This window comes from Podarcis muralis, chromosome 6 (assembly GCF_964188315.1).
Source record: "Podarcis muralis chromosome 6, rPodMur119.hap1.1, whole genome shotgun sequence".
In the NCBI taxonomy this organism is placed as follows: domain Eukaryota; kingdom Metazoa; phylum Chordata; class Lepidosauria; order Squamata; family Lacertidae; genus Podarcis; species Podarcis muralis.
Window position 1 is genome coordinate 49,856,212 of NC_135660.1, and position 17,772 is coordinate 49,873,983.

The 17,772-nt window shown below is 44.0% G+C and overlaps 1 protein-coding gene across 1 annotated transcript; it reads left to right on the plus strand.

The window, feature by feature from the left end:
* The first annotated feature begins 389 nt into the window (after positions 1-389).
* ADRB1 (adrenoceptor beta 1) lies at positions 390-4,260 on the plus strand. Its single transcript, XM_028730220.2, has one exon. It carries the CDS (start codon positions 423-425, stop codon positions 2,541-2,543), a length of 2,121 nt encoding a protein of 706 aa, XP_028586053.2. The 5' UTR covers positions 390-422; the 3' UTR covers positions 2,544-4,260.
* The last annotated feature ends 13,512 nt before the right edge of the window (positions 4,261-17,772 follow it).

Genomic DNA, 17,772 nt, shown 5'->3' on the forward strand with positions numbered 1-17,772 from the left:
CCCAAATTTATTGAGTCAAAATGAGAGTGCCCCTAAACATTTTTATTTTTTTTAGAAAAAAGAACACTGTATGAGGCAACCAACACACTGCACAAAACTGTGGGTTCTCACAGCCTGTTATTCAGTGTGAAGCAACCAGGCCAAGCCACAAACCAAAAAACTGAGGGGTTCCAGAGCCTGGTGTGTTTTATTTTAGGCGAGTGTTTCTGTATATGCCTGTTTGTCTATACTTTTTTTTAAAGTGAGTTAACTTTCCAAATATTTCTGTAAATCGAAGTGGGGGGGGGGGAGTTGATAACTTAATACAAATAACAGGTTAAATACTGAGAACCCGAGGAAATAGCAGGTTGGCCCACTCTGCGAAGGAAGTGCAAGGTGGCCTCGCCCTCAATTCGAGCGCAGGCTTGAGCCCACTTCCCCTCATGCCGCCGCCCCACAGCCGGGCGAGAGGGGGCGCCAAGCCCCTTGCACGGAGCGGGAGCAGCCGCTGGCCGCGCTCAGGAGGGACCCCCGCGGCCGGTTCTGGGGGTGTTTTCCCTAGGAGAGACGCAGCCGGGACGGTGGCAACGGGCCCGAGCTGCTCTTTGCGGCGCCGGCGCTCTGCTCCGGCGGCGGCTGTGCCGAGGCTTCCCTCAGCCTCCCTTGCTCGCTCTGGCCAGGGAGGGTCGTCTGCCCCGCGGTGGAGGAGCGGCGAGGAGGAGGAAAGGGCGCCGCAAGGACACTTGGCCGGCAGCGGCTGGAGAAGCGCCTCCCGCAGCCCCGAGACCTCGCTCGTCCCTTCGAGCCGCAGCTTCGGAGGGCGCCTTCGCAAGGGGGAAGCAAAGTGTTCTCTGCGGGCTCCGGCGCCTTCCCTGGCGAGGGGAATCCCCACCAGCTCGGCAGGGGGTGCGGCTGGGCGCGCGGCGCCTGACCCCCAGCCCAGCCCGCGGCTTCCCCTCCGCCGGGTCTCTCGCGCTCTGTCGAGCTCCTCTTCTGATCTCCGGAGGAGCGGCCGCAGGCGCCTCGGCTCGCCATTGGCTGCCCGGCGCCTGACGTCGAGTCTGTGGGGAGGCGTCGCGGGCGCGGGCCGCCGGAGGATCGCTCCCAAACATGCTGAAAGCCCCCGAGCAAGTGGCGGCGCTTGCAGCAGCTGCGGGAAGTCGATCGTCGCCGCCGCCGCCGCCGCCGCTCCTCGGGCGCTTGCGAGAGGGCAGATCCTCTTTTCGCCTTCATGCCTCCGGCCGGGCTGCCCTGACGTGAGCCTCACTTGGACAGCCATGGGCGATGGATGGGGCTTCCTGGAGAACAGCGCTCACAACAGGTCCAACGCCTCCAGCGACAGCAACGGGAGCGACGCCTCCGGCGACAGCAGGCAGCTGGCCCCCCAGGAGTTGTCCCAGCAGTGGGTGGTGGGCATGAGCCTGCTGATGTCCTTGATGGTGGTGTTCATCGTGGTGGGCAACGGGCTGGTTATCGCGGCCATCGGGCGGACGCAGCGGCTGCAGACCCTCACCAATGTCTTCATCACCTCCCTGGCTTGCGCCGACTTGGTCATGGGATCCGTGGTGGTGCCCTTTGGGGCCACGCTGGTGGTGCGCGACTCGTGGCTGTGGGGCTCCTTCTTGTGCGAGTGCTGGACGTCGGTGGACGTCCTGTGTGTGACGGCCAGCATCGAGACCCTGTGCGTCATTGCCATTGACCGCTACTTGGCCATTATCTCGCCCTTCCACTACCAGAGCCTCATGACGAAGAGACGGGCCAAGATCATTGTCTGCGTCGTTTGGGCAATTTCCGCGCTGGTGTCCTTCTTGCCCATTATGATGCATTGGTGGAGAGACACGGGCCGTGATGCTATGGAGTGCTACGAAAACCCCAGCTGCTGCGACTTCGTCACCAACAGGGCCTATGCCATCGCCTCCTCCGTCATCTCCTTCTACATCCCCCTCTTCGTTATGATTTTTGTCTACCTGAGGGTCTACAGAGAAGCGAAAGAGCAGATGAAGAAAATCGACAAGTGCGAGGGCAGGTTCTACAACAATCACCAGCAGCAACATCAGCCAGTCCACCAGGACCTGCCGATTTTGGGCAATGGTCAAGCCAATAGAAGGAAAACCTCCCGCATTTTGGCTGTAAGGGAACAGAAGGCCCTCAAGACTTTGGGCATCATCATGGGAGTCTTTACTCTCTGCTGGTTACCCTTCTTCTTGGTCAACGTGGTCAAAGTTTTCAACAGAGGCCTCGTACCCGACCAGCTCTTTGTTTTCTTCAACTGGCTGGGCTATGCCAACTCTGCCTTCAATCCCATCATCTATTGCAGGAGCCCTGATTTCCGCAAAGCCTTCAAGAGGCTGCTGTGCTGCCCTAGGAAAGCCGACCGAAGGCTGCATGCGACCACTACGGAGCTCTCTCGTTACCCTGGGGGCTTCATCAGTACTCTGGGTAACAGCCCTCCATGCACTCTGGGAGGGACATGGTCTGCTTACAATGGTGGGACGCAGGATGGAAGTGACTCCAGCTTAGAGGACAGGAACAGTAAAACCTCCTATTCAGAATCCAAGGTATAAGGGCAGATGGTGGGGAGCATCAAAGCCATGGATTAGGTGGGCACACTGCAGTTCAAGAAGGGGAACCAAAGAAACAGGCAAGGGAAGAAAACACCCCCACCAGGGGACTGGCTAATATACACACACCAGACTGAGCTGTCTCACTTGCGGGGGGGGGAGGAGATTTTATTTACTTAAGGTGAAAAGCAGGTGAACGTGTATGCATCGGACCACTTCTGACTCATCAGAAACCGAAGCAAACAGAGAGCAACTGACCATTGAACAAAAGAGATAAACGGCCCATTTCCCCAAGCTATTTGGATTATTATTATTAAGGATAATAATATTTGCATGGAGGGGCTGTTGGTGAGCCAGGAAGAGGGCAGAAATAAGTTGGAAGGACTTTGCACAAGAAGTGTTTCAGGAAGAGCTGAAGTCGTGGCAGGCACTCAGCCTGACAGGCGTTGAAAAGGGCGGGGGATTCTTCTCCTGGTATTGAGGGAAACAGGATCAAGCCCTTGTTGGCTTGACCGCAGAGCTACATAGAGCGTTTTTTTTTCGTTGTTTGTACTAATCCCAGGCATTCAGTAGCAGAAAAAGTAGCCTGGTTATTTATTTATTTTTTTAAAAAAGAAGTGCTGGTCACCCAGTGCAAATTTCAGGCACCTTTGCAAACTGTGCTAAAAGTCTCTTGAATAAGCCATTGAAAAACTATTCCTGCGAGTTTTACCATGCAGTCTGATCCTATGAGTTTGATGGAACTTACTTGCAAGTAAGTGTGTGTTAGCTTGTAGCCTTAATAACTTAGTGGCCACACTCTTCTTAAACATCTAGAAGGTAAAGATACATCAGTAATATTGTTCATTGTCATGTTTGTGTTCTGAACAAATATCTCCTGTTTTTCTCCTGTTTTTTTCATCCCATTGACTTTCTGGGGTGTGTGTGTGCAATTTTCTTGTCCTATGAGACAACAGCAATCAGGCTATAAAACGTCTACCTCAAGCTGTGCATATTGTACAGAAAACAAATGTGTTTATATTAAACAGCTTATTTATGTATCATTAGTTAGGGTTTTGTCTTTGTTTTTTATATATATAGAGAGAGGCAGGAGCATTGATCCTCTGTAGACAATTTGTTCACATTGAAAATTTAAAGGGGGGGGGAATTGGCTGGGGGAACCAGAAATGTTACTGCACATTTGAAAAGAATGAGAGAGGTTTTTCTTTTGCACAGTGTTAGCAATTGTAGTTTGATGCATGCTCTCTGTCTCTTACACACACACACACACACACACACACGGAGGGAGAGAGAGAGAGAGAGAGAGAGAGAGAGAGAGAGAGAGATATCCACTGGAAAACAAAGAAGGGTGTTGTTGTTTTTAAAAAGCATCAAATTCCATCCTGATATTTGTTGTTGTCTGATACGTTGTCATTTTATTAAAAAAAAGTGTTTTATATTATTTAATGGAGGTACTGTAAGTGTATTCATAGTATAAAAGAATCTGTTCTAAGAGATCTTATAAGTTATATTTTTTATTCCCAAGAGCCCATGTGAACCTGTTGAGACTTCAACACTTCATTGTCATTTCCCATTTTGTGTGTGTGTGTGTGTGTGTGTGCTCGTGCATGTGTGAGTGTGTATGCATTTTATAATGTATTTATATACTCTGGTGCAGTTTACTACTGTATAAGTCATCGGTCTATGTGCAATAAATGCCACTGCAGCACAAGCAAACCTATTTACGGTGTGTCTCTGTAGGTACAGAAACTATACCCAGTTCTGATGAAAAAAGCAGAGTCTGTTTTGCTGAAAATATGGATTGCATTACCAATACTGCTCAACTTAATGGCTTTTCCTGACACAACAATCATTTTTTTAAAAAATGTGCTTGCTGTACCAAATAAGGTAGCGTTCCTGCTAGACTGAAGGCTGCTGACTTGCCCTGAAATTCCAGAGCCAAAGGCAAGTTGTTTCCTGGCTGGCTATAAATATATTGGCTACTTTCCTTTGATAGATGGATCTTATCATCTGTTTGAATCTGCTCTGATAATAAGAATGCCAGGCCAGGTGGCTGGAGACCTAATATTGAAAGTGACAGGGCTGTGTCTGGGCTCATTTGAGAACTGAAAATTAGGAAGGAAAAACCAACTGTTCGCTGGGATGCAGAAGCCATAAATCTCTTACACATGATTAATTTCATTGAAGTCACCAGGTTACTCAGGCTACTGAGATGAGAGATCCTGAGAATTAAAGGCTAGTCTCCTCTATCCACTTAACTTCAATTATCTTTAGCGATGTTTAAGTCATGTATGAGAGAACATCATTAAAAAAACACACGAGTGTTAATCTTCAGGCCGTTTACTACGCTCTGAGTGCTTACATGGACCACTCCACGCTAGCTGGTAGGTAGATTCTTAATGTGTTCCTGCGGGAACCTTGTCAGCATTGTCATTTCTTAAATGGAGAAGCTGGTGATAATTAGATAGTGTTGCTTACTGTGATCTCTTGATGATACAAAGCAATCAGGAAAAGGAAATTTATCAGAACTTCAAACTACATTCATCCATGCAGTGAATGCTGAAGTCGTTAACGGGATTGTTGTTGCTGTGTTTGATGATCATTTTGAATTGTTTTATATGATTTGCTCTTGGGAAATTCAACAGTCTTGGTCAATTCAGTTCCCAGCTTGTGGGATGTTAGCAGTTAGAGTTGCTACCTTTTTATAGTCGGGCTCCTGTGCCGTTAACAGCACAACAGGCAGAAAATCAAAAGTGGGGGCTTTCCTGCAAGCTCAATATGTGCTAGCCACACTGCCGTTAAGGGCACAGAAAAACCTCCACCAGACAAAATCCAGTATTAACCCTGTTGATCAACCCTACTTGAGGCAATCTTATATCCATGATCTGAACTAATTAGGTTTGGGATATTGATGATCAATATGGAGTGCAAGGCAATGAAGCAATCCTGTTGAAATAAAGGAAATGGTTGCTCCTTTTAACTAATTGCTCTCTGCATTTGGTTTTGGATGGAATTCTGTGTCAAAGTGCAGGTTGGGATAGAGATCATAAACCTTATGGATACAAAGCTGCAGATTTTTTAAAAAAGCATTTTGTGCAGTGTATTTCATTCAAAAGATTACTAAAGAGAGAACCTGCTTTTATTGGAGGAAAATGTTGGCTTAGGTCTGGACTAAGCTAGCTTAAAGGTAAAGGTGAAGGGAACCCTGACTATTAGGTCCAGTCGTGGCCGACTCTGGGGTTACGGCGCTCATCTCGCTTTACTGGCCAAGGGAACCGGCGTACAGTTTCCGGGTCATGTGGCCAGCATGACTAAGCCGCTTCTGGCGAACCAGAGCAGCACACGGAAACGCCGTTTACCTTCCTGCTGGAGCGGTACCTATTTATCTACTTGCACTGGTGTGGTTTCAAACTGCTAGGTTGGCAGGAGCAGGGACCGAGCAATGGGAGCTCACCCCATCGCGGGGATTCGAGCTGCCGACCTTCTGATCGGCAAGTCCTAGGCTCTGTGGTTTAACCCACAGCACCACCCGTGTCCCTTAGATCCCATTGAAATCAGTAGGGTAACTTAGTCATGACTTGACCAATTGATTTCACTGGGAACTAAGTACAGCTAATCAAAGCTTGCTTCCCAAGGCACAAGTCCCACTGAAGTTAATGGTTCTTAGTTCTGAGTCAACGCACACAGTATTGTGTTGTTAGTCTAATTGCCATGAGGGGCATAAAGTGTGCTGCCCATCTCTTACAATAGATTCTGTTTTCTATTTATTGCATTGTCCTGCTCTTGCTCTTAGGAGCCCTACCTGCATCAGTTATTCCTTTTTAATAGGAACATACTGTACTTAGCATTAAGTAGCATTGGATATGTGGGCCAACAATATATTATGGGCCCTGCTTTTTGGCATGGGTATGGCTTCTTTTCAGTTATAGCAGTGTATCCCTCCCGCTTCCCACCACCACCCCCATTTAATAATGGAATGTTACCATACAGGAAAAGTAGGCTTTGGGAGCTGAGTGGATTTTACTGATAGCAGTAAAGCCCCAAAATATTTGTCAGTGGTGATGCAGCAATATATCGTTAAGTGGAGTCATTAAGATTCATTCTGACAGATTTAGGGCTGGCACACCGATCCACACGGTCCAGTGTTATAATACCATGATCATTAGTTGCTTCGGATAGTGTGCTTCAGTGTGCAGTGTGAGCTGGCCCTCCTGACACAATGCCATGAACAGAGCTTCATGTGTACCAAAGTTTAGTCCCGGAGTTTGTCTTGTCAGATTGGAATCACATGTTCATGATATGCACCAAAGGGTTTTTTTGAATCTGTGATGCTCCCCGCTACTCTTACAGATTGACCTTGGTATCTATGGATACTGCACCAGCTAAAAGCAGATGTGAGGGTGCTTTTGGCTGCCATGATATCTGTAGATCGTAATCTGAGATAAGTGAAATTACCCTGTTGTCACACATGCTTTTATTCATGGCAAGAAACACTGCGCATATAAAACAGACTTTGATGCATAAATTAAAAATATAACTGCCTACAGAATATGTGATAGAATAAAAAAAAGTAGAGTGTTTGAGTTGCGAAGAGTGCTTTTGTCTCATTTCTGAGTATGTCTAATATTCATACTGAGTATGAGTATTAATCAGACTAAATGCTTTGAGAACAGCATAGGTAGGTAGATTGGTATATAGATAGTCAGCAAAGCTGCTGTGAGAGGTGTAGGTGGTTTATGAGGTAGAACTTACCATAACAGAACTTTTCATATTACACTGATCACTGAAAAGGATTCATCTCTTGATGGCCGCATCTTCTGCCAAAGCGTTGATTCAAAGATGCCGATGTGGCTGCACATGTGCTCATCCGGTTTGTGATCCTGTGGCAGCATCACACATCACATGGGATGTGGCTTTTCAGTTCAATGCAAGGGGGAGAGATCACCAGAAGCAGGAAGCTGATTGTGGGTTTGAACCTCATGTTGGGCAAAATATTCCTGCCTTGCAGGGGGTTGGACTAGATGACGCTTGCGGTCCCTACCAACTCTACAATTCTAGGATTTTAAATGGAAGTAACTTTACACTTCTCTAAATCAAAACCTTTTGTACTTTTTCTGCTGCAGAAAGATCCACAAACAGTTTTGTGGGCAGGGTAAATTAATTTCCTGAGATAATGTATCTGCACATGAGCAACAGTGAGAAGTGTTTCACCTTGCACACAAGCTTGCTCTCTTTCCCGTCCCGACTCAATTACTTATACCAAAATAGTTCCTCTCCTACAGTCATTCCACCTGGTATAGGGTTCCTTGCTTATTTTTCTTCTTTTATGTCACTGCTCCACACTGTATAATCGCACCTTCCTTAAGAGCAAATTCAGGTGTGTGGGGAGGGAGCAAGGTACATCCCTCTGGTACCAACACAGGATGCGCATGTAGTCTCTTGGAAAGCACACATGCACACCAAAACTTCTCTGCATAGAGAATAGGAACATAGAGAATTGCCTTATGCCATCTAACTTCTTGTTGTCTACTCGGACTAGCGGCAACTCTCCAGTTTTTCAGGCAAAATTTTTAATCAGCCCTACCTAAAGATACCAGGGATTGAACCTGAGGATTTCTGCATGAAAATTATGTTACAGACCTTCATCCAAGTCAGGGAGATGCTTTATAGCCTAATCTTCTACTTGATGAAAGAGTGGGGTATGGGAGTCTTTTCAAATAAGCAACTTCCCATCTCCATTCTAATAGTGACCTTTTATACATGGATTGGCTGTTAGCCAATTCTCAGCTTGTTAATGGAAATGCTGCATATTGAGCAGGGGTTGGGGGTTCCTACTGAGGCTTGAAACCCAACTGGCCCAAATTCTTTGTGAATCTCTTTGTGGTCTTCTCTTTTTTAAAGCACCCTAGATGGGATGCTTAATCAGAACAATAGTCCTGACAAGGAACAAGTTTTCAAAATCCATCTAGCATTACAGCTCCAACGCTGATTTCATAGCTCTGATATCAAACATTATCTGGGTGGGGGTGTGGAGCATAAAACAATAGAAAACTAATTTCCATGCAGGACCATGTTATAAATTGCATCAGAAAGTATGAAGGTCTTGCAACATTTCTTTAAAATTAGGGTGACAGTTTGCATCCTCCTCCTGATTTATTTGTCTGCAGTTAATATTTCTCCTCCTACCAGTAGCAGATCAAGATCCCCGTAGGAAACAGCCTCCAAGGTGAAGCCAGGTCAGTTGTCACTGAAATAAAAATATGCGTCTTGCTGTCTTACAGTGTGATGGAGAATTGTTTAAATACTGGGGTGTTTACAATTCTCCAAGTAGATCTAGATTCCAAGGAGGTATAATTTAGCAATCAGATTACTAAGTAAAGAAAGTTATGACTGTCAGTCAAACAATTTAGGCTGTTAATTGTTTTGACTAATCAGTTAACAGCATCAACTTATGGGTGCCTACTCAAAAGTAAACCTCGCTGATTTCAGGTTCGTGTGTATACAATTACACTCAGAGTTTGCAAAAACTATGAAAACAAGAGTCCAGAAGTAGGGGAAAGGCATCCTTTCTTTATTTCTGGGTGATGCTAATGTACCACAGGAAGCTGCATCTTGCAAGTGGCCTCCTTCACATAAAATAAAGGGAGGAAAAGTTTCCTCTAAGAAGGTGGCTGCCACCCATAGATTTGTACCTACTTACTTACATTTCAGTTTAAAATGAAAAATGCTACCCTATTAATTGAGGGGACCATTTTTTTTTAGCCAAACAAAACTTGAATAACCCACTGATCAAATAAAAGATGAAGAATATAATTCCACTGGTCTACTTAGGTGCCTGCATAGAACTGTTTGCGAAGTAGCAGTTTCACTGAGCAGCTGTTTGGCAAGCTATGGAGAGCAGTGGGAAATAATCGTTCTGGCTTCTACCCACTGAGCAGCCAATTGGTGCTTCTCTGATTATCAGACTGGAGAATTGTACCCATGGCACCTGTTTGTGTGCACAGCTTCCGGTCCAGCAAGGAATACCCGCATGGAAATCTGCTTCTATAAACATATGGCCCCAGCCTGGCTTCAAATTGCTTTATATAATAAATACCAAATGTTTGTTTACCACATTGATACCAATTTTCCAGCATCATTGGAAAGTCCTGTATCTGATCACCTTTTATCCTGAAATCCTGGTCTGGAGGGTTGGGGGTAAGGATGGAATTTTCTGAAAATCTCAATGGCAAGTTCATCCACATGGACTTTTATTTATTTTTTCAAATTCCCATCTCTTTCCTTCATCTCAAAAAGAAGCATATTTTTCTTTTCTTGATCTACTAAAAATATGAGGAATTCTCACATATTGCATGCATATTGCATGTGCAAATATTACATGCATTTACGGTACATTCCAGGTATCCTAAAGTAACCAGTGCAAAAGCACAGACATACAACAAAGCATATAAACATGCTTGCATAGGTATGAATATTTATAAAATTATGTGTCCTGCTTTTGGCTTCCCATAGGCATCTGGTTGGCCACTGTGAAAACAGGATGCTCAGCTATGTGGGTCATGGTCCTGATCCTGCAGGACTCTCTTTAAATTCTTAAATATAGTCCCACATAGGGCTTGACCCTTCTATATGCTTAATACACATATTTTTGCATATGGTTGGGCTTTTTCACAAAAAGATAAAGGAACACACAAGCAGTTTGGAGATAAGCACACAATGTGAGAAGCAGTCCAATGCAGACAGGGCAGGTCAGAATTGCCTATTTCCATGTATAAACTTATTTTAAACAACATTCCCCTCCTTCCTGGTTGGGAGACCTCCAGAACAATGTAGAAGGTGACACAGGAGGCTGCAGGGGGAAGAAAGAGTTGGCAAAGGTCACCTTCTTCTACCTATGTCAGTGGACCCCCTCCCAATTGGAGCCCCCTCTGTGAACAGAAGGAGCTATTCTAGTCATAAAATGACAACTCAGGATTCAAGCCTATATAAATACTCATCATCATGATGTAACCATTGCCAGATGAAGTACAGCACTATTCTGCGACTGAGAATGGGCGAACACCCTACAATGTCACCTTGAACCCGAAACATATCTATAGCCACATCAGTGCAAGGCATACCATATGCTAACTAGGGATGTAGAAAGGACAAAGCATTTATTGACGGGAAGGCTTTGAATGATTCTTGTGCAGTTCACATGGAAAGTGCTAGCATAAGATGCTAAATTCTTACTAGGATCTGTCCTGAAAAGTTCCGACAGCACAATGGGACTTTTTTGCCCTCTTGACTTCTCCACACAGCAGATTTGGGGATGGCAGGAGGAGGGCAAGCAGTCCTGTTGCACAAGCAGATGTCATTCCAGTTGTGCATTTATTTAGTTGAATGCCACCCCTAATATCTTTGTTTTGATGATGGTAAGGTAAAGGTAAAGGCACCCCTGACCATTAGGTCCAGTCGCAGATGACTCTGGGGTTGCAGTGCTCATCTCGCTTTATTGGTCGAGGGAGCCGGCGTACAGCTTCCGGGTCATGTGGCCAGCATGACTAAGCCGCTTTTGGCGAACCAGAGCAGTGCACGGAAACGCCGTTTACCTTCCCGCTGGAGCGGTACCTATTTGTCTACTTGTACTTTGACATGCTTTTGAACTGCTGGAGCAGGAGCAGGGACCAAACAATGGGAGCTCACCCTGTCGTGGGAATTCGAACTGCCGACCTTCTAATCAGCAAGCCCTAGGCTCTGTGGTGTAGACCACAGCGCCACCCGTGTCCCTTGATGATGGTACTTCAAGGCAAATGGTGCAAGGATAGTTTACTATAGGACAACAACACTACTAAAGTCAAAGCTCTAGTACTGCACTTGGACCCAGCTATGTTGCCTCTACCATGCAATCCACAAACTGCTTAAAACTGGCACTTTTGCACTTAAGATGGTTTGCAGCCCTTCCCTATGCATGTATACTCAGAATAATACATACTAATATGTATTACTAGTATTACATAGTAATAGATACTAATACATAGTATTAGCCCCTTGCTCCTGTTCTGATAAATGCTTGGGTAAGTCAGAAGAGGGGGTGACGTTTTTAACAACAGTTATTTAATAAAAGTCATACACTGTGCGATGTGTGCTGCTGATACAGTTTTCATTTAACATAGTATTAGAAAAAGCAAACATATAGATTCCAACAGACATGTGGTCTCCATGTGCACAGGAAAACAATGGGAAGAGTACTGGCGAGCGCTTTATTCTGGATTATTCTCCCAGTACAGTGTGTTCTTAAGGATCGAAAGAGCATGCAAAGGGAAGAGTTACAGGGCAACTGAAATATTGCAAGGCAGCGAGTCCAAACATCCATGATGGATATTTATTTGAAGCAAACCAGACGTGGATTAAGAATGGGAGCTGTAGTCAAAAGATCACAAATATCACACACACTTGTGCTGAGCCGTTTGGGTAACCAAAGGAGCAAAGGAACAAAGAAATAAATCACAGCCTATGATCGCAGCAGCACAGACATGTTGACCTTAATAGGTCATCCCGTCCATTCTCCTCCAAAGTAATACCCAAAGGATCTTTAATAGATATTTATCAAATCTTTTTTGAAAAAATGTCAGATATTCAAGATTCACTGTGTACTATGAGTTTATTCTACTATTCAGCTATGTTTAGTGTTAGAAATCACCTCCCGATGCTCAGACTATTCCCCCGCCCTCCTGTTTGAACTCATTATCTCTTGGCTTACTCTCATTGGTTGTCCTATTTATAGCAGTCTAGGGATCTATTCAAGCACTGTTATTATGTGCTCTCCCTTTTGGGTGAGAACAATGTCCAGTTCCTTCAAACCTTCCTCACAAGATCCTATATTTCAAACATTTAAAATGGGTCAGCAACCTTTTTTAACCATGGGCCGGTCCACCGTCCCTCAGACCATGTGGTGGGCCAGACTATATTTTTTTGGGGGGGGGGGGAATGAACGAATACCTATGCCCCACAAATAACCCAGAGATGCATTTTAAATAAAAGGACACATTCTTCTCATTTAAAAACATGCTGATTCCCAGACTGCCCGCGGGCCGGATTAAGAAGGCAATTGGGCCGTATCTGGCCCCTGGGCCTTAGGTTTCCTACCCCTGATTTAAAATCTATTTACATTTATGAGACATGCCCTGCTTGAAGTTTATGAACTGTTGCATACTGGAAGGATATCATCTAATGCATTGATTTAACTAGTGGACAGAGACTCATAAAAAGGTTGCCATCTGATCTAGTTGCCCCACCACCCTTTTCTCTTGTTTCATATGTTTGGTGCATGGGGGGGGGGGGAGTGCAGTGCCCCCCACCCAGCACTGCTAGCATTCAAGGATTATGAGAGTTGTTCAGTACTCCAATAACATGTAGAGGATACCAACATTACTTGCTCCTGGATTAGGGCTTGTTTTTTAAGATGAGAAGAGAAAAACTAGTAGACACCATAGGACAGAGGGGGAAAAGAGATAGGTAAACATATTTGATTTTATAAAATTAAAATTTGGTCCATTTTTCCATTTGGAGTTTTCAATTAATGGAAGGTCCCTGGTTCATAAAGTTTGACAGTTACTGTTCTAGTCCAAATCATTGCATTGATGCAAGATTTATCACAGGAAAATATTCTTCTCACAGATAATCCATGCACACAATAAATTAAGGTATCTCAAGTTAGGATTTTGATGTCATAATATTTGCTTGAATTTCAGTAGCCACTAGAAGTCAGTTCTCCAGTGACGTGATCTAGTTAGGTACTTCCATAGAGCTTATTTATAGAAGCATTCATTAGTTATTAGTGGAATGGATTTTCATAACAGTGGAATGGATTGTCATAACAGAGGTAGCTATTGACTATTTCCATTTTACAGAAGGACAAAACCAAGTCATGGGTTAAGTTAATTAACTTACTCAAAGCCACATGAGAAATATAAAGCATTCTAAGGAATGAAATATAATTCTCACATGTCAACTATACCATTCAGAATGATGATTTCTGGAGTTTTAGACACGCTAATTCACTTCTGTTTAGATAAGAAGCTTTGAAAATATCGAATTGCTTTGCTCCAGATGGTAGCATAGAGAGGCTTGTTTCCAGAGCATGCCAGGACCAGAGACCTCTGAGATGAATGGAAAATGCACCCCTATGTGGGCCGCCATTCATAAACTGTGCGGGGGCAGTACCTGCAAAAGTCATCAGTGAGTGGTAACTTCAACTAGCCAAGCCACACACATAGATCTGAAAATGCTGGCAACCTGGTCTTTGTGTTGTCCAGGACATGCAATCCAGTCAACCGTTCGTTTCCAGCAGCATGTGCTATTTTTGTTGCTAGCTCTCTCTTTCATCGGGAACAGCAGTGTTTTAAGATTCAAAGGCCAATTTCTTTATATTCTCTCTCTCTCTCTGCCTAATTAGAAGCTCAGTTTTTATTAATAACTTCTAAGGAGCTAGTGTGCAATGTGGCTTTGTTCTGCACCCTTTCCTAATTTATTGTAATTTCCTATCTGGTTGAATGTGTTGACTTCCTCTCTCTCTCTAGTAATATATCAAATTGCATGGATAGGAGCCCTGATCTAGCTACACAGACACAAACAAATCCTTTGCTGAGTTTTTATTGCACAATCTTGATGGAGGCTTAATTTGGCTCTAATATTTCACCAGATCCTCCAAATGGCACTAAATAAGCACACTTTTATCAGCACAGATTTGCAAATACAATGTGAAAGGAATTTGTTTCTAATTTCAACAATTACCCTCTTATTTGTTTCTTGAATCTCAAAGACTCACCCACCCTTTACCACTCATTGTTCATGTGTAAAAATCTTTAAATTTAAGCCGGTTAAAAGACATCCCACCATTGTCTTCTCATGGAGAAGGTGCTACCTTTGGCAGATCAGTGCCTGAATGACTGTAGATGACTTGGTCATATCTTGGTCATCTCTAAGAGGGTCAGGGCACTGCTGTGGTTCAGTTCAAAATCATTAAAAAGGTGAGCTGGGATGAAACTGTTAAAATAACTTGGCGTCTTGTTTGTTGGCCTGTGGTAGGTGATGGGTTGGGATGTAATTGTCGTTTGACTAGCAGCCAGCTTTGTACTAATCAGAAAGGAGAAGACATGTTCTGCTGGAAGGATTAGGCAGCTAAAAATAGTTCTGCCATAGCCACATCAGCAAGTGAAATGATATGAAATTCATTCACGCAGTCCCACCACACACACACACACACACACACACACACACACACACAATTATTTCAGTTTCACTCTGAAAAAGCCATAGGTTAGTGAATGCCTCTCTTTGAGTGTGTCAAAAAAATATAGTAATGTGATCTGCCCAAATGGTGTTAAGCACTTTCTCCCCATAGAATGACTGTTAGCATGCCTCACTGCTTTGCATTCAGAAGCTGCCAAATCTTAAAGGGCTAAGGAGGAAGTAAGCACACTTGCCTTTGTGTAAATAATCATGTGGCTCTTTTAAGACCTAACGGCAGGATTGTTATGATTGCCTTACACAAGAAATCAATATGGTTTTGTTAAAACAGATGACCTCTGCCTATCCCTCCAAAAGAAACAGCCACAGTAACAGCAGCAGAGTCGGTTACCTAATTCAATAACCCCTTGGTGCCCAACAAAGCCAGAGAGATTGAACTGAAAAGGAGAAAGAGAAAGAGCACGACTTTGATCACAGCAACTGCCAAAGCTGGAGGATATCCCTCCAAGCGAACAAAGAGCAACATCAGAAGAACTACAAATGACCTGTTTATCAGCCTGGAGATGAGACTGCCCTCCGCCTAACTGGTCTTCCAATCTATGAAATGTCACTAAGGGCTGAAACAGATGTTATGTGGGATCTTTCTCACTCTCTCTGTGTGTGTCTGTTTCTGTTCATAGAAGCAGTAGTCCTGCAAGGCTCTGTTTGTGATTGGAACAGTGGTGCTGGCGAAAAGGTGCTAACTTTCCCCCATTTTACAATTTTCTGCCTCTAAGTCTATTAGACCCCCCCCCCCGAAGCTGCTAAAATGCAGAGCCAATACAGGTACCTGCATTCCCCCCTCCTGCAACCCCACAATGGTGGGGATTCTAGAAAACAGCAAAGAGGGGAGTGGATTTTTCCCACCTTCCTTGTGTCACTGCTCTAATCACCCCTCTCCATTTTCCCTGGTTGTATTTAAGTGCATTTAAGGTGGTGGTGGTTGTTATTGTTGTTATTGCTGTTGTTAGGCTTCTTAGAGAGATTCAGTCATAGAATCAGCCCTGTCACGTCTGTTTTGGCAAATTTTATCACCCATAAATGCCCAGAAAATGTTTTGTTACTGGGTGATAGATAAATACAGATAGTATTACAATTGCATTTGAAGTGAAATAGCTCGTGGCATGCTGCATCTCTAAAAAGAACATCGGGGAAACACTGGGATGCAACAGTTTGTCAGCACAGTCATCTGGATTCTCCATAATCACAACCCCTGAACCAATGATGTTCATTCCAGAGGAGGGACACGGGTGGTGCTGTGGCATAAAGCACTGGAGCCTCTTGGGCTTGCCAGTCAGAAGGTCGGCAGTTCAAGTCCACATGATGGGGTGAGCTCTTATTGCTTTGTCCCAGCTCCTGCCAACCCAGCAGTTTGAAAGCATACCAGTGCAAGTAGATAAACAGGTACTGCTGCAGCGTTAAGGTAAATGGAAATGGCTTCTTTCAAGAATTATTATTCCATGAAAAAGTTCAGGTGACCACCAACTGATTTAGCAAAACCAAAAGAGTGTAGTACTTGACGAATCTTATAAAGAACTATATCTTTATTGTGAAATGATGAAGGCTAGTCAACAAGTTTACTATTCTCACTCTTGATTTGATTCTCTAGAAACCTGTTTACCTAAGGACTACTTCACACACATCCCCCCCCCCGCAACATAGCTATAACTCCATGAAAAATACACACCCCATCATTTGCAAAGTGTGCTGCAACTGTTTATTTTAGCACGAGGACTTGGATTGTGCAAATCAGTTTCCTGACCCAGGTACTTCTTGCAAAATAAACATTTGCATCCCACTTCACAAATGTCGGTGTACTGCTACTTTTCTCCCTCCATGGAGACGATCTCCATGTTTTTACACACACAAACTTCAACAGTTGTATGTGAAGCTACCCTACAAGTTCTCTCATAGTGCTCTCTGGGCTAAGAACCTCAGCAGCATGTGGAAATGACCATTACTTCTTGTTAATGTGCATCTCTGCTGAATCTGAAAATGCAGCTTCCTTTAACAACTTATTTCAGTCTTTAAATGAGCTCACACAGTCCTCACAACCTCAACACTTCACCCACACTAGCTCTCATATGTAATGTGTAGCACAGAATATGCAATCTACTGTTAAAAGTGAGCTATAAATAAGGACTTGAATTCCCAGAGCAGGCTAGAAGTCATCATCCCCATGAACCCCAAATGATCTTCCCAGAGCATCCAACAGCAGCATAGGTGGGGGTCATTATCCTGGACACAAGAAAAATGCATTATTTTCCCCCACATGAATAAACATGTAGCTGCAGTTGTGTGTTAGGCATAACAAGATATCCCAATTGCATCCTTGGGTACCCAAGTCTAAAAGAGAGGGTTAGATGGACTTCTGGCATGGACTGTCTAGCATGGTTTTGTCTATATTGACTGACACAAGCTCTTTGGGGTTTCAGACATGGGTCTCTCCTAGCCCTACTGAAGATTTTTGGGATTGGATCTAAGACCTTCTGCATGCAAAGCAGATCTTCTGCCATTGAGCCCCCTCCTGCGTTTTAATCCCAGTTCTTCTGCTTTCTGCTTCTGATGCAGCCAAATTCCAGGATTCACCAGGATTACAGGATTAATGGATCCTGTGATCAGTTTGACAGCTGCTATAATATCTGGAAGTCATTTCAGAATTGAGTGGCTGCAGAGCATCTGCCTAACAATCAGAACCATCACATTGTCCACCCCGCCTCCCAATTCTCCCTTTGCTTTTGAACATCTTTACATGTCAATCCTTCTCCCACTATGATTATTCAACCAGGCTAACCAAAATTATAAAAAGGATGTTGCTTAGTTTTAACAATATGATCTGGGTCACATGAATAAGAACAACTAAAAACCTAGAAAAAAATCCCAATAATTAAAAAACAATTAAACATTTATAGAATTAAAACTATATCTATCTATAAAACACATAGACAATCACAACAAAAAC